We start from the raw sequence: 20,484 nt of genomic DNA, 5'->3' as shown, positions 1-20,484 counted from the left end.
GCTGGCCATTCATTTGTAAAGGTTCCTGTGGGCAACCTACTTCTAATCAAGTAACCCTGAGCTCTTCTTTTTGCAGTTGTCTTCTGTTATGACATCCTCAGCCATAACCTCTGCCCTTGGTACTGCCTGTTCAGTCGAGAGACTAGAAAGTTGGGAAGATAGGAGGGGCTGGACAAGGCCAGTTCTATGATCTAGCCTTTGCTAGGGGCCTCTACCCCACGGCAGGGGGCTTGCTGCTACACAGTCATTTCTGCCTAAGCCAGTTCTTTCCCACAAAAAAATGGCAAGGAGATTCTGGGGCCTCTGTAGGGCTCGCAATGTGAATCACTTCAAGTTTGAATTTATGCAGCAAAGGACACTGGGGAGGAACGGGCCCTGGAGATGAGTCAGAAGAGTGGGTCGCAGCGTGCCATCCCTTGAGCAGCAACAGAGGCATCTGGAACCCCTGCTGGAAATGCATTCTGGGCCAGCAGCACCTAGTCAGGCTGGGTGCATGGAGGCCGAAGACGGTGTTGTCCTAGAAGCTCTCTGAACGGAGTGGGCTGTGGGGAAGGGAACTGGAGCAAAGGCATAGCTCCAGGCCCCATCAAAACAAGGGGCCCTTGGCTTGGGCACAGGGCTTGTCTGGTGTCTGTGTCCGGGATTTGGCCCAGGCCGTCGCTATGTCTCAGTGCCGAGACCAAATGCTCTTATGGCCTTGGCCCAGGCAGCCACCCTGGAAATGGAGCAGGGACACAGGCAGCCTTGGGCAGTGAAGAAGTCTCACGCCCGTACCCCTCCTGTGCCTCATCCTTCTCTAGAGCCCTGGAGGGTAGTGCTCCAGGCCCTAGAACTCCCAGGGGTGTCACACTAGGGACCCAAGGCCACCTTCACCTGCACTGAAGCTGCACTTGGGGATGTAACTGACAAGTACTGAAGAACAGCGAGTCCTAGAGCCCAGCGTGGGCGGCCAAGGGAAGGCTGGATCTGATCAGTGTGCACTGTGTATCTGGGCTGACATATCACGCCGAACACTGTAAATATGTACAGCTAACATGGCAATCTAAGGTAGAGTAAGTGGATATAATGGCGGAGACCTGGTTTAGCACGTGTGGAATGCAGGTGGGAGGGAGAGAGGGATTTAAAAAAGAAAAAGGAAAAAAAAAAAAAAGCAGTGGGAGCTGGCAAGATGGCTCAGTAGGCTAAGGTACTTACCGCCAAGCCTGATGGCCTGAGTTTAAGCCTTAGGGCCTGCATTGTAGGAGTTATCTGAACTCCACCCATGCATAGTGTGTACACACACACACACACACACACAACACACAGAGCAATTCAAATTGGAGAGATAAACCTGTTTTTTAGGATTCCAAGTGCGGGATTGGAAGGGTCTTGTGAGAGAACAGGTGAGGTTAATCCACTAGAAGACCGACCACCTCGTGCGGGAGCTTAATTGTTGCCAGCTAAAAAGATCCCGTGAACAGACCCTGGGAGGAGATCTATAAATGAGCCCAGAACTGGAGGTGGGGCTTTTTGGAGACTAGGGAGAGTTTTGGCTGTTCATCGCTGCACTTTGAGACACTCCTAGAGAGAACCGCTTGAGGGAAGGCTTCGGGGCTCTGGTTCCTGCTGAGGTTCTGGGTTCTGGTTACTCTAGGTTCCAGCAGAAGAAATCCTGCTGATTGTGCCAAGAGAATCGTTCCTCGGAACTGATATCCTTACGGTTTTGTTACTGTGTCTATTAATCCTCATTTCCTATTGTTTTGGTTAGTTGGGTTATAAGTGACTAAATTGTTAATAAAATATATTGGTTAAGAAAACTGAGCCTACAGAAAAAGGCAGTGGGAAGTCACCTCTGCCATCTGCCCATACTCTTGCTTCGTCCCATGGAGCCGCTGGTCCGAGCAAAAATGCAAATCTACTGACCACTCAGCCCAAACCCCTCTCAAGTGTTCCCTCATCGGGCAGGTGCCTGCCTCAACCAAATGTCCTTCCAACCGGCAGCAATGCCAAGCAAACATTCATTTATTGGGTATGCCAAGCACGAGGCCTACAAAAGGAACTGACAACATGTGGCCAGCAGGCAGCTTGCCCCGTGGCCCATGTGAAGCAGGAACTCTGGATGAAAGGACCTCACTCATGTGTGGCAGAATGAAGCCAGACACAAGCCCAACGTGATGACATCCCAGAGATTATACACACAGTTAAATTACTAAATCATTATTTAGGACCAAAATACTTTCATGAAAACAGCACACAGAAAACCATATAAATTACATTTAAGGTCTGCACATGATTCTTTAAAAAAAAAAACATTAACAATACTGTTTTCTGTACAATGTTGCTTCCTTTTGAACATTCTAAATCCAGGAAACATTTTCCCTTGAATTCCAGAAAAGTAGGCAAAATACATACGCAGTATAATTAAAACCCTTCACAAAAATACGAAACCGTGCTGATTTCTGTAAAGGCACATTTTTTTTTTTCTTTAAAACAAGGCACTCCCAATTCTTGAGAATCAACTCTACCCTTGGAGCCCAGCAGGTGGCAGCATCCTGCTTCCCCTGGCCTTTGGCTGTTAAAAAAAAGGTACGTGCTCAGCAGGGGGCAGCAGAGAGAAAAGAATGTTCTCCACCCTCAGCCAGGAGGGGGCGTACAGGCATCTCAGTTCTGCTGCCCTTTGCAGCCATGTTCCCCCACTCCCCCATCCCTCACCCTGGGGGGGGGAGGGGGGTTCTGAATCCTCGGCCCATAGAACAGGGAGTGAAGATGTAGCCCATTGCTTTGCACAACATCTTAGCTCACTATCCCTGGGCTTTAGAATAAAGCAGGTGGTGGTGAGGTCTCCCTGTCCCGTTTCTGAGGAGGTCACGCTGCTGGGACCCTGCCGAGGTTAGACTGCTGTCTAAGATGCTCTCCAGTCAAGCCGGGGCACTGCAGTGGCAGTTTTAAGGGCACAGAGTGCAGGAGATAGTGTAGGATTTCTCACAATCTCAGGTGGGCAGACTCAAACCAGCCTGCCAGTCGCTGGGCTCTGGTGACAGGCCGCTGCTTGTGACTTCTCAGAGCCATTGAGGTCCCCATTTGGTCACATCGGGGACTTTTATCCTAGTGCTCCAGGCCCCGAGTACTCCTCAGGCTTCGAGCTGGACATGAGCCTCGTTCACCTGGAGAGTGTCACTGTCTCCCAAGAGCTCAGTCTCTGGGACGGAACCCTCCTCTTCCTCCTCCTCTGCTTCCTGCACCGGACTCTGGGCCACGTCTTCTGGGATGTTTTGCGCGTCCTCAGTGCCCTCTGAGAGCAGGGCTGCCCGGTCCGCCACAGATGTGTTAGAGGGCGCCGTAGTGACGTAGCCAGTGCTGGTGGAGCCGCTGCCACTGTGGTGCGAGCTCGGCTTGGGAACCATCTGAGGGGGCACCTGCTGCGGGGCCATCTGCATGGGGATTTGGACTGGGTAGAAGTTGGGCAGGTAGGCCCCATAGGCTGGCACTGGCTGGTAGCCATTGACTGGGATGTACAGCTGTGCCGGGGGCACCAAGGGTCTGATCTGACCCTTCATGGGAAGGAACTGAGGCTGCGGGAAGGGCTGAGCCTTCTGCTTGGGCGCCATGTAGCGGGCATTGCTCACATTGCTTACAGGGCTGGTGCTCAGGGAGCTGGTCTGTGTGGTGTTGCTGGCTCCCGAGGTCTGTGCTGAGCTATTGTAGTTGGATAGGTTGCCCCAGGCCCGGAGCCGGCTGTGGATGTCCTTAAATCGGGGCCTCCGGCTGGGGAACTCGTTCCAGCATTCAATCATGAGGGCGTAGACCCAGGCGGGACAGTCATCCGGGCAGGGCAGCACCTGCCGGCTCCGGATCATCTCCACCACGTCCTGGTTGGAGTACCCGCAGTAGGGCTGCAGGCCGTAGCTGAAGACCTCCCAGAGGACCACGCCATAGGACCAGATGTCAGAGTCGATGGAGAACTTGCCGTACATGATGGCCTCGGGGGACATCCAGCGGATGGGCAGCAGCGAATTGCCCATGAGTTTGTAGTAATCTGCAGAATACACCTCCCGGAAGAGGCCCAAGTCTGAGATCCTCACGCTCAGCTTGTCGTATACCAGCACGTTGCGCGTGGCCAGGTCCTTGTGGACCACGTGGTGGCTGGACAGAAACTCCATCCCCGCAGCGATCTGCGCCACCACGTGCACGAAGTCGGGGGGCTCCAGGGCTGACTTCACCGTGCGGTCGTCGTCTGTGCTGCCCACGTCGGAGTGTGGCGAGCGCATGACCAGGAACTCGTGGAGGTCGCCGTGTGAGCAGTAGGTGAAGATCATGCTCAGGGGCTGGTCCTTGGTCACCACGCCTAGTAGGCAGACGATGTTGGGGTGCTGCAGCCGCGCCCGCAGCATGGCCTCCTGCCGGAACTCTTCACGCAGGGGCCCCTCGGCCTTGTCTTTCAGCGTCTTGATGGCTACCGCCTGGGTTGGTTCTCCCGGGGCGGGGCCAAACAGGTGGCCTTTGTAGACCTTACCGAACCGGTCCTCACCAAGCTCCTCCATGAACCTCACTGTGGACAAGCTGATCTCTTTGAGTTTGGCCTGCCAAGAAGAAAAGCCAAACACAACTGTCAAGGTAGTATCAAAGCAGAGGGGCTAGGGCCACCATTGCTGGCATGGCCTTGCTGGTCCTGCCTGTCCTGGGCTTGGCCTGCCCCACAGCCCTCTTAATGCCCTAATTATAGCTCCAATGCCATGAGGCTACCCCGTCTGAAACCCTCCAGAGTCTTCACCCTGTTAGGTCTCTCCAAAATGTGAGCATACCTCTGCGCCCACCAACATGCACTCACACATCTAGTCACACTCACACCTGAGCCTGGAGCCCAGTTTTCTAGAGTCATCCAGGGACCCTACAGAGGTGTCCATCACACCTTTCCCAGCATGCCCCACACCAAAGCCATGCTCTTGTTTTTCCCATGGGCCCACCGTGCCCTTCTCTTAACTTTCTGCTGGCTGCAGTTTGTTCATTTTAGAGTCTGGCACCGTGCTTTACAGAGCCTCCCTCCATGACAGTCTCAGGCCTTGCTTGGCACTAGATGACCAGTCTGATAGAAGATATACCCAGTGACGAGGAAGGGCCTAATCCTTCTGGGTGGGCTATCTGTAGACTCCATGCCTTGTGCACCTGCACGCTCCCACTGAGGGCCTATGTCGTCCTCAAAAGCTGAATCCCACCCATGGCAGCCATGCAGGAATTCTTGACTGAAGAGCTGAGTGAGCCGGCTCTGTCTCCAGCACCCCAAGAATATTCGAAGTCACTTGAGTGAGAACACTGCTCTCAAAGGCAGCCATAAGCCAAGTCTAACTATATGAGGGCTGCTGGTAGGCTGTCACCTGTCATATTTCAGTGTCTTCATTCATTTCTCTGGCATCTGGAACACTCAAAAAAGTAGGTGCGACCAGTCACAAACCTTTATTGCCCCTTCTGACTAAAGGGCTGGCAATCTTTCCCGGAGAAACAAAACAAGAGGAAAAGGCCCCTACTCTCTCAAAAACACATGCTAATCCTCAAGTTTGAATCCTATGGACGGATGGACGGACGGGGACGGACACACGGACCACACACACACACACACACACACACACACACACACACACACACACGTCCAGTCTACTTAAGCAGCTGCAGATGCTATGGCTCTCCTTTTCACTCCAGGTTACCCACCTCCACCCCTCCCACCACCAGGTCAAGTATTCAAGCGCAGCTGGCTGTTCCCCCCGCCCCCCACCCCGGCTTCTGTTTTATTTTAACCCAGGGCTCCTCAGCTCAAGGTGTGGAGGAAATCCAGAGTCCACTGTCTCTCGGGTTCCTCATCCCTGAACTCAAGTCTAGGGCACACAAGAGGGCCTATGTGGGCTGACACTCCATGCTTAAGCTGGGCCCTCTCAGAGCTGCCCTCTTAGGGCCCTCCCAGGAGGATTTGCTCATGCTGGTCAATACCCAGTCCCGAGCTGGGCCCTCTCAGAGCTGCCTTGTTGGGGTACGGGCTGGAGGACCTGTTTGTGCTGGCTGATGAGTGGCATCTCCATGTCCTGGCTGGGCGAGGCCATCAGCTGCCGGCGCTGTGGGGTGGAGGCCGAGGCCTTCTGTTTGTTGCGGCACATGCAGACGAGGAAGAAAAGGCAGGCGATGACCAGGGGGATGGCGATGCTGGGGACCAGGATGTACAGAATCCCCATCTTGCTGCCGTCTCGGGGACCTGGGAACCACAGACGGGGGATTCCATGAGCTTTCGGAAGACACTCGCTTTTTCATCTCTCAGCTTTCCACCCCGCCCCTCCCTCCTCCACCGGGTAAAGGATTCAAGTATGGCCGGCTGGTCCCCTCTTCTTCTTTCATTCTCACCCAGGGCTCCTCAGCAAAATGTCCTTGATAACCTTTCCCATGTGTTAACTTTTTAATTTGTGTAATAAATAACAACAGTTTCCAGGATAATACAGATGCATTTGATGTAAAAAGAGTACAAGTAAAAGTCTCCCAAGAACTTGTACCCATTAGAATATGCACATGTGGGGCAAAGGATTCTTGACAGATGATTTGGGCCAATGAACAGGGACCGTCTGACGTTCCTTTCACTCTTCTCAAGGAAAAGCTAAGCTTCGTTTCCACATAAAGAACTTCCAAGAAGGTGCAGAGGGGCACACAAGGAGACGGGGGAAGGATACTAGCAAGAAGGGTTAGGTGGCCGGGGACTGGCAAGCACTGGGCAAACATGGCAGAAAACTGCCTGTCCCCCGACGGCTTCTCGCCCCCATGCACCTCTCTAACTGAAGCCACTGAGCTTCAAGAGTAGCTGGTGTGATTTATGAAATTAAGGCTGATGCCTCCCCCCCTACAAACGTGTGAAGTGGGCTCCCTAGAGGGCCCAGGGGACCATGGGGTTTCTCCATCATCCCCTTGGGCCCTGTAAATAAGGACACTAGACTTGGATACTCTTTAACGAGGAAGCAGCGAGCTCCCATGTGGAAGTGGACAAGCCCCTCTCAGTGACTATGGTATCTGAAGGAGATGACTCAGTCTCCACCTTGGCATCACCATGTCCCAAACCCACTCTTGTCACCTGGCCTTCTGAAGTAACTGACAATGAAACAAAACCTCAGGCAACAAACACCCTCCTCTGTCCCCAGCAGCAACGTCTGTCCCCAGAAAGGATCCCAGACCAAATGTTCCAGAAGTCAGGGGAGCTGGGACAGAGAGGCCAGACTCTGGTTCTTTTTTACGGTTAGGGTGGGTGTGATGGTTTGCACTGCCAAAACACACACACACCTAGGTTGCAAGCCCAAGCCTCCAGGAACACCTGTGAGGGATTAGCTACATCAGTGGTGGTTCTCAACCTGTGGGGCGTGACCCTTTGAGGGCTGAATGACCTTTCACTGGGGTCACCAAAGACCATCGCAGGACACAGGTAATTACATTACAGTTCACAGCAGTAGCAAAATTACAGTTATGGAATAGCAAGGAAAATGTTTTTTTATGGTATGTGGGGGGGGGGGCAGGGGAGTCATCACAGTAGGAGGAACTGTGTTAATGGGTAAGCAGCAGTAGGAAGGTTGAGAACCTCTGGCCCTGCATTAAGGCTATTTTGATTATGCTAACTGATGCGGGAAGTCCATTCCCTGGCCTGGGGATCCTTTACTGAGTACAGCGGAGACGAAGGCAAGCTGAGTCGGGCCATGCACTACCTGACCCTGCTCCGCTCCTGACTGCATGTGATGGCTGCTTCAAGTTCCTGTGGCTCCAACTGCCCTGCAATGATCTACTAACACGGAATTAGAAGCCAGGCAAACCACTCTCCTCCTTTCGGCTGCTTTCGCTAATTGTATTTTCTCACAGCCACACAAAACAAAACTAAAGGCTGCGGCGGAGCGTCCACACCCTTCCTCCCTAGAGCAGACACGGGAATCCTGCCCACACATTGGCAGGTTCATTTGTTTTTATCATCATCTTTTTAAAATCACCAACACAGGGCTGGAGAGATGGCTTAGAGGTTAAGGGCACTGACTGCTCTTCCAGAGGCCCCGAGTTCAATTCCCAGCAACCACATGGTAGAGCTCACAAGCATCTATAATGTGATCTGATGCCCTCTTCTGGCCTGCAAGTGTACATGCAGGCAAAGCCCTGTATACATAATAATAAAAAATAAATCTAAAAAATTTACCAACACAACACACACTTACTGGGAACAAATGATAGCATTAAAGCAAGGGGAAGATCATTATTCGTAGTGATGAGTGTCACCAAAGGCTGTCACGCCGCTGATGGACTGGTACTCAACTTTGTATGTGTATTTTTCAGGTGAAGTATACTAAGTAGCTTATCGTTATCACTGCACTTTCTTGGGGTGAGCTCTGAAATTACTCTAAAATCATGCAGACTATACTGCCATGCTGGCTGCTGGCTTTGGAGCAGGATAATGTCTCTGGGTCTCTTCCTGTCAGGACAGACAGCTCTGTGGGCTCCTTTAACTATTATGTAACCCTGCACAGCCTTCTCAGGCGCCCGGAGCCTCCTAGGAAACACTGCAGGTGCTTTGGTAGCAGGCTCTCACTGGCAATTCTTCAAGAGGTGCCCCTGCATTTCTGCCCCATGAGTGCAGACCTTCCTATAAACTATGATTCCAGAACCTATAACCTATATATTTTTCTTTTTTGTTTGTTTTTTCGAGACAGGGGTCTCTCTGTGTTAGCCTTGACTGTCCCAGAGTTGCTCTGTAAGCCAGGCTGTCCTCGAACTCACAGCAATCTGCCTGCCTCTGCCTCCCAAGTGCTGGGATTAAAGGTGTGCGCCACCACCGCCTGGATTCTTTTTTTTTTTAATTGCAAAGTAACAGCTGCCCATCAAAATGTCCCCTACCTAGACACCCCCATGAATCTGGGGAAATTGTTGTCATAAGTCTGAAGTGTATGTTTCTAAAAGTCCACCCTGGATGGCTGAGACCCAGCAGCAGGCCTTGTGGAGCTGTTTCTCAGGAGAAAGGCTGTACAGAGCCAAAGCATTCCCTCAGAACTGGACTTCACTTGGACGTGACCGTCACACATTTTCATTCTCAAGGTGCACTTCCTGCATTGAACACATGCTTAAGCGGTGAGAGGCCCTGTGACACCCCATCTCCAAGGCTGGTGATGGATCAGTGTGTCTGTGGATATGTGCTCCCCAGAGCGGCAGGGCACTCAGACCTAGCTGACAACTGCTGCTTTAAACCTGTAATTGTTCATCCTTCTCCCATTCATGAGCTAACAGAGATACCGTGGGGGATGTTGAGACCTGAAATCTACTGTCTCCTTACTCTGCTAAATCTACCTGTGACTTCCACCACACTTAGAAAACCTTGTGCCTTGATGTTGACGTGAGAACTCAGGTGCCAAATTCATTGCCCCAGGGCCAGACACGCCTGGTGGACCTGATGGAAGAAAGGTTTCAGAATGCACACAGCAGGCACCACTAGGATGTGAGATTAGGGCTGCCCAGCACAGCAGTCAGACTTTCACACCCCAAAACACCCTATGATGGTCTGGTATTGCAACTTTATTTAAAACAAATGACCGTGATGGTAAGATGGGACACAAGAGTCACCTATGTCCCCTGGAAAGACACAAACTCTTATAATAGGCAAACTCAACAATCAACATTAAAAATATATATATAGAGAGAGAATACATACTACACGGGGGTACGTCACACAGTTCCATGCGTACGTTTTTATTCTGAGTAAAGCACCAGGGGCCTTCCATCTGGCCCCCAGGGTTCCGGCAGTAGGCGTGGCCTCCTCCCAGCTCTGGGAACTCAGCACTGGACAGGTGATGACTGTGGGGATGCTGCAGAGCCCAGGGCTGACACTGGTGGCCTGACTTGGTGGTACTGGCCATGCCCCTGTAGTCGGCACCGGAACCGTTGTAGCACTGGTGGTCTGAGAGAAGTCAAGAGTTAGGAGCCTAAGCATGCGCGCGGGGGGAGGGGGGGCGGGGATGTCTCCCACCCTTAGGATTTTCGGAAAGGAATGACAAAGCCACCCTGACTCCTTGCAGGAAACCCAAAAGACCTAAGGGTTTTACGTATGACCTGGAGACGTAGCACTAGAGGGACTGAATAGAGTCCCAAGCCCACCAGTGACACGGAAGGTGCAACAGTGACACAAATGGGAAGGAAACCTACTGTAGTTGCTCCAGCCCTGAGACCACTCGCTTTGGAAATTCCAGGTTTAAGGCGATGGGCCCAGACAAGGAAAGGGTCCAGCTTGGGTGAGAGCCTGGGGAAAGTTAACTCCCATTCAACACTAGAGGGCTGCCCTGGGACTGTCTGTGCTGCCGGCTCTGGCTGCAGGAACAGACTTGCGTTTTGAAGAGCTTTGCTTAGCCCTGCGCCTGCGCCTGCGCGCTGGGGACACTCACAGCGGCCCAGCCTCTCCGCGGGGATCCCGATGCGCATGCAATTCGCCGCGTCAGGGCTCTCGGGCATGGGCAGCGCCTCGCACTTGGGCAGTTGGAGCCTCATGAGGATGAGCGGGTTGGAGCGAGCGATGGTGTACTCCTGGCGGCACAGGTCATTTTCCAGCACTTCACACTCATCCCGGCACAGCTCCCGAGGCTTGGGGGCCCTGGAGCGCGCGTCGCACAGAGGGAAGACAAAGTGGCAGAAGGATGGGATGGCAAACTGTGAGCACTGGTCCGACAGGTGCGTGGAGGTGCCGATCATGGTGAAGGCAGCTGCGGAAAAGAGACTCTTGTGAGCGGAAGCCTGCTTAGCATCAGCGCGGCCCTGCCCCTGCCGAACACACCCCTCCTCCGGGTCTTGATCTGCCCCACCCTTCAGCCCTGCTCCTAACACCCACAGCAAACGCTCAAGCCCCTACCCTTGTCCTTGGTCCTTGATCAACTGCACCCTTACCCAAGAAAGCCGTCACTCAGTCCACTTCTCTGGGTTTCCAACTCTGCCTGGACTCCTGACAACCTATCATGACACCAATCCCTTTCTCTGAGCCTCAAGCCCTGCCCCGGGTGCCCATCTTAGACTCTGTCCCACACCCCTATTCTGCTAGTCCAGACACAGGCCTTCTGAGAAACTCTAACCCACACCTTGTGCCCTAACAGAATCACACTCCAAATACACCCAACCTCTATACTTTGCCCAAACCACACCCTTACTACCATCAATAGCTTGCTCTACAATCCTGACACCCCCAACCTCATTTCTGTGGCTACCCTGAGCCCTGGAAACCCTGTCCCTCTACCTCAGTTCCAGCCCGGGAGACCTTGCCTCACTCCACCTAACACCCAGCTCCAGATTTTACCTCCTGTGGATTTAGTATGTGTGGGGTTTCTGCAGCAAGGGGCTGCACAGAGCCTGGTGTGGAGGGCTCGGGGACACAGTACAGGACAAGGAGGGATCTACTTGGGGTCCTCTGGGTTCATGAGGCTCACCCTGAGAGGCCCAGGAAGAGAGCCCACAGATATTAAAAGGAATGTGCATTGGGGGTCTGGGAAATTCAGAGGTGGGAGTTAGCTATCCAGGAAGCAGTCAAGTCCCTCTGCCTACACACCCTGCAGACACACTGGGCTAAAACCCGGAGGCTCAGACCCTGGGGCATGTACTACCAAATGTTGCCAGCAGGTGGTGCTGCCGCCACCCAGACTACAGACCCAAGCCCCAATAGGCAACTGGTGAATCTGGTTCCAGCCAATTCTCATTTACCATATGAAAGCAACGGTTGGTCCTTTAACCCTTTGTGGGCCTGTTTCTTTACCTGTAAAGTAACTAGTTGAGACTACGTCGAGAAACTAACATTTGCACAGTACTTAAAATATGGGAGGGACACGAGTGGCTCCAGGAACTGGCTTGGCTTGGGGATAGAAATCACAGACCCTTGTATGGGCACCAGGGGTCAAGGAGAGTGTGCCTAGGATTTGATTTAACGGAGGAATGACCTCTCCAGTACAGACTTGGCAGTGAAGGGGGCTGCTGCCAGAAAAGTGGGCCTCGACCCCCAGGCAAGTAAAGGATAAGAAAAGCAAAACTGCCATTAACTCAGGGACCGGGCTCACCATGTCACAGCTGTATTCACACAGAGCTCTGTCTCTAAATGTGTCCTTTGAGTGCCGTTTCCTCCTGGGAATCAGTTCTAGGCAGGGAAGGTGCTTTCCACAGCTCCTGTCATCATCTTTGCCCACACTCTGCCCATGGGCAGATCTCCACACGGGACACTGCCATGCTCATGTGGCGTGCTGGCTAGTTCTACATCAACTTGACACAAGCTAACGTCATCTGAGAGGACGGACCCTCAGTTAAGAAAATGCCTCCATAAGATCAGGCTGTACGCAAGCCTGTAGGGCATTTTCTTAGTGAGTGAAAGAGGAGGACCCAGCCTATTGTGGGTGGTGCCATCCCTGAGCTGGTGGTCCTGAGTTCTATAGGAAAGCAGGCTGAGCAAGGCATGGGGATCAAGCCAGTAAGAAGCATCCCCCTGCCTCAGTCTCCCAAGGGCTAAAACTGCAGACCTACACCTCCAGGGTCTACTTCACACTTTTCTTTCCAAACAGCTGTTTGGCTGCTTGGATAGCCCTGTTCTCTGGTCCTTTCTCTGACCCTCAAAGCAAAGAGGAAGAAATAACTGTAGGTCAGCCCCATGCCTAGGTTCAGTGTTTGCCAATTAGCAGAATGTCACATTCATCCCGGAGGCTGTGGGCGGCATTCCGAAAACTGACTCAGGATGCCAGGGCACGTGGCTTGTCCCACAGGTCATAACTGTAACCCTGTCTCTAACTGGAACTTGAACAGAGGAGAAAAATCCAAATATGCCGATTTAAGAAAGGTGAGAGCACTGTTCTCCATAACCCACCAGCTCTATGCAAGAAACCAGAAGACTTTTTGGCTTGGGGACGCTCCTTTATTCTAAGACATGTGCACATGTGATGTGAGATTCTGGGGAGGGAACCCAAGTCTCAACACAAAGTTCTCTAATATTTCACACAGGCCTCATGCACGTGGTCTTAAGGTGACGTCATATCACATTTTCAATATATTTGTGCATGAAAAGAGCTTGTGCGTCCTAACCAGCAAAGCTGGTGTGACGCAGGCCTTCTGCAGAGTCCTGTTGGTTCCAGAGCTAATGAGTCAAAGCCTACTGGATTCTGCGTTTGCACATCAGGTTGGCTCAGCCAGTGGTGAGTCAAGCATGAAGCACATTTGTCACTGAACCCCAAGGCTTCACCGTTGCTCAAGGTGACATTAAAATACATTTCTGGTTAGAGTGTCAACCGTGTTTCTAGAACCTTCCCATCAGCTCTGGGTCTCACCGACATAGGTTGTACAGGTCAGGCAGGCTCTGCTGTGACTGTGAACTCAGCCTTCTGTCTGATGAAGAGCTAAACTTAGGTCAAGCCAGCCATGACGTATATCTGCCTTGATCTCAGTCCACCCCTTGCCATTGCCAGAGTAAGGATGTGCCTCCCTGCGCTCCACCCGCCAAGCAATGCACCGGAGCTCATCACTGATTGTGATACCAAGATCCACAGAAAGCGGTCAACTAAAGAGAGGAGCTGGCCCCTGTGCCCTGCCCCATGTACCCCACCCCTGTGCCCCGCCCCCTGTGCCCCGCCCCCTGTACCCCACCCCTGTGCCCCGCCCCCTGTGCCCCGCCCCCTGTGCCCCGCCCCCACAGCTTTGCTGGTCCCTTTCAGAGTCTTGGAAGGAAGGCATCCTGCTTGGAAAGCTGGTGAAGAAAAGGGGGGCCGGGAGGGCAGCAGGACTCCAATTCACTTTCTCCCTAAAGTTTCTTCTAATGAAGACCCAAGCTGGAATGGAATGCTGAGACCTCACAGCCAGGCAGCAAAGTCCCAAAGAGACGGAGGAGAGCAGTTTCGCTTCCTGTCTGACCAACTCCACCACACAGACCCAGAACCAGGTCTCAGAAACCCAGGCTTTGTTCTCTGGAAGCGAAGGACCTAGGTCTCACTCGCTACAGCTAACCCTCTGCCTGTCCCAAGCAGCTGGTGCCAGACTGTGCACCTGTGGACCAGGCATGGCACATAGATGCCGCAACAGTCCAGAGAATACAGAGCAAGCACCCAAGCAGACTGAGTGTGACCACGACACCAGTGCTTCAACATACCTGGCATGTGTGTGCGTGTGTGTGTGTGTGTGTGTGTGTGTGTGTGTGTGTGAGAGAGAGAGAGAGAGAGAGAGAGAGAGAGAGTGTGTGTGTGTGTGAGAGAGAGAGAGAGAGAGAGAGTGTGTGTGTGTGTGTGTGTGTGAGAGAGAGAGAGAGAGAGAGAGAGAGAGAGAGAGAGAGAGAGAGAAACATCTGCACTTGTTAACTATGGTTTACATGTGGCTTGTCCCCTAAGGCTCTTGTGTTTGCTTCCCAACTTGGTGATACTGAGATTTGGGGGGGTACCTTTAGTTACAGGGCATAGTGGTTGATTGCCAAGTGCCGCCCTTAGAATAGAGTGAAGCAATATTCACGGGGCCCTGCTCTGTCCTCACAAGGTTGTTGTGAAAGAACAGGTCTGCCCCTGCCCCCACCCCCCCAGCACACCCAGCAGCTTCCTGTCTTGCCGGGTGACCGCCCCTCTTATAGGGGCTCCTAGTGGTGTGGTGAAGCCAGGGAGGCCTCCGCAGGGAGATGCCATGTGGCTCGGGGATCTCAGCTTTGAAGCCGTGAGGCAAAGAAACATTTATTAAGTATTTACCTTCAAGTAAAGGGGGAGGGACTAACACGCCAACCTAAACACTGAAAATACTTTAGGGCAAAACGCATGAACAAGTGTAACTCCTTCTAAGAAAGAGCACTTATTTCCTCCTGCAGGAGATGTGGGAGGGGCTTGTTGTCCATGCCACTAACTGACAAAACACTAGAGTGACAGCCCATCTGCAGCGAAGGTGCCTGTGTAGGTGCTCGCCATGCCCCGAGGGAGCTGTGTGCTCCCTACCTGTGATCCGGTTTTCAATCTCCCCCTGCATCTGCAGAGAGTCCACGTAGATGGTCCGGTTCCCGATGAAGCGTGCACAGGCGATCCCCCGGTAAGGCTGGCAGAAGCCATCTTCCTGACCGTCATCCCTGGAAAGGCACACAAACCTCGGTAACTGACTGCAGAGGACAAATGGTCCAGAACTGTACAACCCATCACTGCCTGCTTGCTTGTCTGTTTATTTCTGTGACAGAGGCCTTCTATTTAGTCCAGGACAATTCTGAACTCACTCTGTGGTCTAATCTGGTTGTGAACTCTAGGCATTGTCCTGCCTCAGCTTCCAAGTGCTAGGATTACATCACCATAATTGGCAAGCCAGCAATATTTTTTTTTAAAAAACTTGGTCCAAAAATTCCCTCAGCATGAAAACCAGCACACGGTGGCCTTGTTTGTAATCACCCAACCTCGGACGCAACCGGTGCATAGATAAACAGAGTGGCACTTCCAGACAACGGGACACAAGCCAGGGGAAGGATGCGGGTGCCTGCTAGAAGGGCAGGGGGCCCATCTGAGAAGCTCTGTGCTGTGTGTGGGGCTCCAGCTCTGCGATGCTCTGTAAAAGGCAAAGTCCAGAGCTGGTAACCAGACTCCCAGACTGCTGGGCGCTGACAGGGAAGACGATGGACCTCAGAGGAGTCTGGGGAATGGAAACTTCTAGAAACGATGACATCATGCCGGGAGCATCAGCCTAAACCCATAGAAAAGGAAACTCAAAAATGAACCCTAACTCACACTGCCCAGTTCAGCTCACGATGGTCTGTCGATACGGGCTCCATCAATGGTTTCATAGTAAGAGGAACGCCAAGAGGGAAGTAACTTGCAGTCAGGTTTGCTGTAAACCTAACCTAACACAGCTGCTCAGCAGCTTATTAATCATTTGCCGATTTTAATCACCTTTTAAAAACCTGGACGACTCCTTAAGTAAGCGTGAAGTATGGAAAGACTTTTTTTCTTTTGAGACAGGATCTCACCGTGTAGCTTCTGGCTGGCCTGGTACTTGCTTATGTACATCAGGCTGGCCTTAAACTCACAGGGATCAGCCTGGCCTTAAACTCACAGGGATCAGCCTGGCCTTAAACTCACAGGGATCAGCCTAACCTCTGGCCCCCAACCACTGGGATCAAAGGGATATACCACCACCTCTGGCCTACAAGGAAGACTTCCTATGGATGAGGTGATGTGTACAGTTCATCCACAGGTTCCTAACATGAGGATGTTACACATTAACACACTTCTGATTCCTGAGCTACGTCACAGACTGTGGCACTCCCCTCACAGCGGCCTGGTTTATAAACAAGGATGCGCCACCCCCCCACCCCCACCCCCCGCCACCCACCACCACCACCCCTGCTGTGCTCTCTGCCTTTTCTACAGCAACAGAGGGCTCTGCAAAGGTCTGTCCCCGAGAGCCTGGGGTCGCTGTGTGGATAACATGGATGATGCTGACACACATAAGTGCTTGAGAGGGACCAGGACGTCAGTTTGCCCTCCTTTCTCCACAACCTGACCTTCCTAGAACTCACTGCCGTGATAAAATATCTGACAACAGCAACTTAAGGAAGGGAGGGTTTACTGTGACTCCTAGTTTGAGGGTACAGTCCAGGATACAGTGAGGAAGTGGTGGTGGCGGCGGGAGTGTCCGGAGTGTGAGGCAACTGGTCACATTCTATCTACAGTCAGGACAATACAGAGATGAAAGCCTCCATCGCTGTTCTGCTTGGCTTGCTTTCATCATCTTATTCCATCCTGGGCCCCAGACCACAGGATGGGTGCTGTTTCCCACATTCAAGGTAGAGTTCCCCACCTTGGCTAAACCTGGATACACCCAGAAGTCTGTTTCCATGGTGATTCTAAATCCCTTCAATGTCCCATCCATCCCTTGACTAAGAAAACTAGGCATCTCAATGGCCCCAGGATCCTCCAAGGAGGCAACTCCAATGGGCTGCAGGAGAATTAATTCCTCAGAGCTGCTATGTGAGAGCGGCACAGCAGAGGAGCAGGAGGCCCTGTGCTCAAGCCCCTGAGGTGACCTCAGGCCTGGAAGTCAGGAGCACGAATGAACCACACAGAAGATCCTCAAGGGTGTGCAGAGCCGGAATGAACCCCTTGCTCTACCTGACAGGGCCAGGCACAGACCAGAACCTGCCATGCTGGAAGCTGGAAAGAGAAACAGCTACTGGGAGAAGCTACAGCCAGGGGGAGAGCCAGACAGGCCAGAACCACAGGCTAAAGAGATGTAACCAGTAGGAATCACAAGCCTGGGAGAAACTGAGGCAGGGCCCTGTGAATAGGTTAGCGAGCCCCACAGCTGACTCTGTTAAGGAAAGGCCTCCAGAGGGGGCATCCTAAGAAGCAAGAGGTCACAGAGGGTCAAGGACTAACCAGATTAGAGACTGACTGCAGCAGCATGGTTCCTGTGTGTAGAGCGGGCAGGGATCTGTGAGTGGACTGTTAAGGAACTGGAATATGAATGCAATACCCAGACTTTATAGCTATTGTCACCTAACTGCCTTCACTCTGTCTGGGCAGTACACACTTAAGTACTAAGACACTATTTTTATTTAGTACAGGATTTAAGGAGAATTTACCCCCTCCCCTCTCCCTCCCCCCTCCCTCTGTGTGTGTGTATGTGTGTGTGTACTCCTGTGTGTGAATGTGGGCATATCATCTTCATCCGCTGCCTGGTTTGGCTCAGAGTCTCTGCTGTTCACTGCTGTATACTCCAGATTAGCGGACTTATCAGCTTCAGGGTTCTCCTTCTCCCCACCTTCCATCCCCGTAAGAGCAACAGGTTACAGAAATACACACACACACACACACACACCCATGTCTGGTTTTTACACGGGTGCTGGGGACTGAACTCAGGCTCTCAAGCCTGCAGAGAGTCCCCATAGAGTCATCTCCCCAGGCCAAGAGCTACACTTCCTATAGTAACAAGGTGGCTTTAGGTTAAAGATTAAAACCAGGGCCCTCCTTCAGGCTCTACTTGAGGGACCAGTGGTCTCAGCTTTAATGTCAAGTGCTAAGTTAAGTCTTTTTCTGAGAATGTTCCTTATAATAAAGCAGCCTGGCTTCTCCTGAAGTCATCTTTAATCACTGGCTTGTCAGTGGCAACTTAAATTGTTTTTATCCTGTTATTTTCCCGTAATTAAGATAAAGTCTGAACTAGAGTTATCGATGTTCTCCTTAATAGCAGTGGGAGAGCTGCAGGAGCAGGCCAACAGCATTCTCCTTAGGCACACGCGTGCACCTGCCTGTGGGCCAGGCAAAGCGAGATGGGCGGACGTGACGGAGGTCCAGGGTCTGAAGACTGGCAGGTAAGCTGGACTTGGTGACAGAGATTCTGGGTCCACAAGCATGCAGCTGGACGACAGGGTGGCAGTCCTGGACATGCCCGGTGTCCAAGTAAGTCAGAAAACAAGAGGGTTAAGGACATGGCTTCAAGAAAAGCGGCTTTCAAAATACCAAGACTTGGCTTAACTTTTAAACTGCTCAAAAGCAGAAGGCTCTTTCTAGAAGCAGCGTTGACATACACCCACGCACCCACGGGTTGGCGGGGGGACAACAGGAGGAGGATGGGGCTCTAATGCAGAGGCTCCAGAGAGCACTACACCTTGTGTTGCCCACCCCTAACCATGTGTAGTATGGGGTACATGGGCCAGTTAGAGTGAACTCGAGCCACCGCTAAGTTAAAAGAGCAGAACCCAAACCAATCTCACCTATGAAAAGTCAGGCATGCAGGATCCCCAGGCGTCATCCCAACCTGAATGAGCTACGAGAAAGGGAGGCGCCACCCTGTCTTAAAGCTTCCGAAGGCAGATGGAAGCTGCAGGCTGCCAGTGAACACCAACATGTGCTCTGAGGGCAGAAGGCAGGGCTGGGGCAGGAAACAGCCAGTCACATCCCTGTGTGAAGACCAATAACAGCCCCCCCACCACCACCATGATGTCACTTTACAGTAGGACAAGCCCAGCCTCCTCTGTGGGTAACCGTCCCAGCCTGCACCCCACATAGCAGGACAGAACAATTGGCCAGGGTCAGAAAGGAAGTTATGTCTCTGCCAAGGACACAGATGCATGAAGGAGCCACCTAGCAGGGCAGACTTGTCACTCCTGACGAACTCAGAGAACTAAGGGGTTATTATTCGCGGCACTAAGTCCTCCATCGTGCCTTTGAATCTTCATTTTGTTTAACTTCCAGAGAAGTCACTATGCAGGTTAGTCTGAGACAGTCAAAATAAACAAAGTCGTGGCCACAGAAAGGCCACAGCCTGTCACCTCAGTCTATAGGGATGTGATCAAAGACAGTTTTCTGTCCCCTTATGGCAGCCACCAAAGCCTGGAGCTGAACAGCCTGAGGGCGTGAGGAGCCCAGCATGAAAGAATCCAACTACTCGTGACGATAAGCCGAGCCCAAGCAACCTGTTTATGATCCGGTTGAGTTAGGAACAATGTACTGTATAATTAAGAAGTGCTAACAGAGAGATTTTACCTGTGCTCATCACAAAAAAATGATAATTATGTAAGATGATGCATATGCTAATTGGCCTGATTAGGTCATTCTACAACATATAAATATATCAAGACATCATGTGGTATTCCATAAACAGACGCAAGGGTTTGGGGCTGGGCCCTGACCTCAGGGTGTTTTGCACACTAACACTTGTATTGTCGAGCTACACTCTCAGACAGTACGTACAAATCCGAGTGTTTGTTCTGTGTGTTCATTATTCTGTGTGTTGTGTCGAGAACTGTCCCTAAGGCTTTGTGAATGCTAGGCAAGGGCTCTCTGGTTTTGTTTGTTTCTTTTCTGGTTTTTTGAGACAGGGTTGCTCTGTATAGCCCTGACTGATAAATTCAGAGATCAGCCTGCCTTTGCATCCCAAGTGCTGGGATTAAAGACATGCACCACCATACCCAGCTCTGCTTTGTTGTTGTTGCATTTTTTTTTTTTTAGTTCAGAACTCATAAAGTTGCCCAGGCTAGATGTAAACTCATTTTTTAACCCAGGCTAGCCTTGAACCTTCTATTCTCCTGCCTCAGTTTCCCACATAATAGGGATTACAAACCTGCACTGAGAGGCCTGACTGTATAAGTCTTCATTTAGTGATTTTAAAATGGATTGCTGGGGCTGGAGAGATGGCTCAGTGGTTAAGAGCACTGCCTGCTCTTTGAAAGTACCCGGGTTCAATTCCTAGCACCCACATGGCAGCTCACAACTGTCTGTAACTCCAAGGTCTGACACCCTCACACCAACACACATAAATTAAAATTAAATAAAAATATTAAAAATAAATAAAAATGGATTGCCTGGTCTCCAAAGTGAGAGTCCCAGACAGCCAAGGGGACACAGTGAAACTCTGTCTCAGGAAGGAAGGAAGGAAGGAAGGAAGGAAGGAAGGAAGGAAGGAAGGAAAATGGATTGCCTACCTTCAGAGTCATCTGCCAGCGGGGGTCAGATTAATCCAGCACCAAGTTAAAAGATTGACTCACTCTAATATTCT

The 20,484-nt window shown here is 51.8% G+C and overlaps 1 protein-coding gene across 2 annotated transcripts in view; it reads right to left on the bottom strand.

Annotated features, from left to right (window-relative positions):
- Window positions 1-2,280: 2,280 nt before the first annotated feature.
- ROR2 (receptor tyrosine kinase like orphan receptor 2) overlaps window positions 2,281-20,484 on the bottom strand; it is a 171,176-nt gene continuing 152,972 nt past the window's right edge. The window contains exons 1-6 of one of the 2 annotated variants that reach the window (XM_084796915.1): window positions 18,701-18,845; window positions 14,943-15,070; window positions 10,407-10,721; window positions 9,680-9,925; window positions 6,015-6,217; window positions 2,281-4,559 (exon numbers count right to left, since the gene is read on the bottom strand). In XM_084796915.1, the coding sequence (XP_084653041.1) occupies window positions 3,111-4,559; window positions 6,015-6,217; window positions 9,680-9,925; window positions 10,407-10,721; window positions 14,943-15,070; window positions 18,701-18,738 (2,379 nt within the window). In that variant the 5' untranslated portion in view covers window positions 18,739-18,845 and the 3' untranslated portion in view covers window positions 2,281-3,110. Of the gene's footprint in view, window positions 4,560-6,014; window positions 6,218-9,679; window positions 9,926-10,406; window positions 10,722-14,942; window positions 15,071-18,700; window positions 18,846-20,484 lie in introns of those variants that run through there. The other variant, XM_084796914.1, reaches the window with a different exon arrangement.

Source organism: Acomys minous (genome assembly GCF_964271855.1).
Source record: "Acomys minous genome assembly, chromosome: 9".
NCBI classification, from domain to species: domain Eukaryota; kingdom Metazoa; phylum Chordata; class Mammalia; order Rodentia; family Muridae; genus Acomys; species Acomys minous.
The sequence above is the reverse complement of the archived record's forward strand: the minus strand, read 5'-3'. Positions and strand labels throughout refer to the sequence as shown.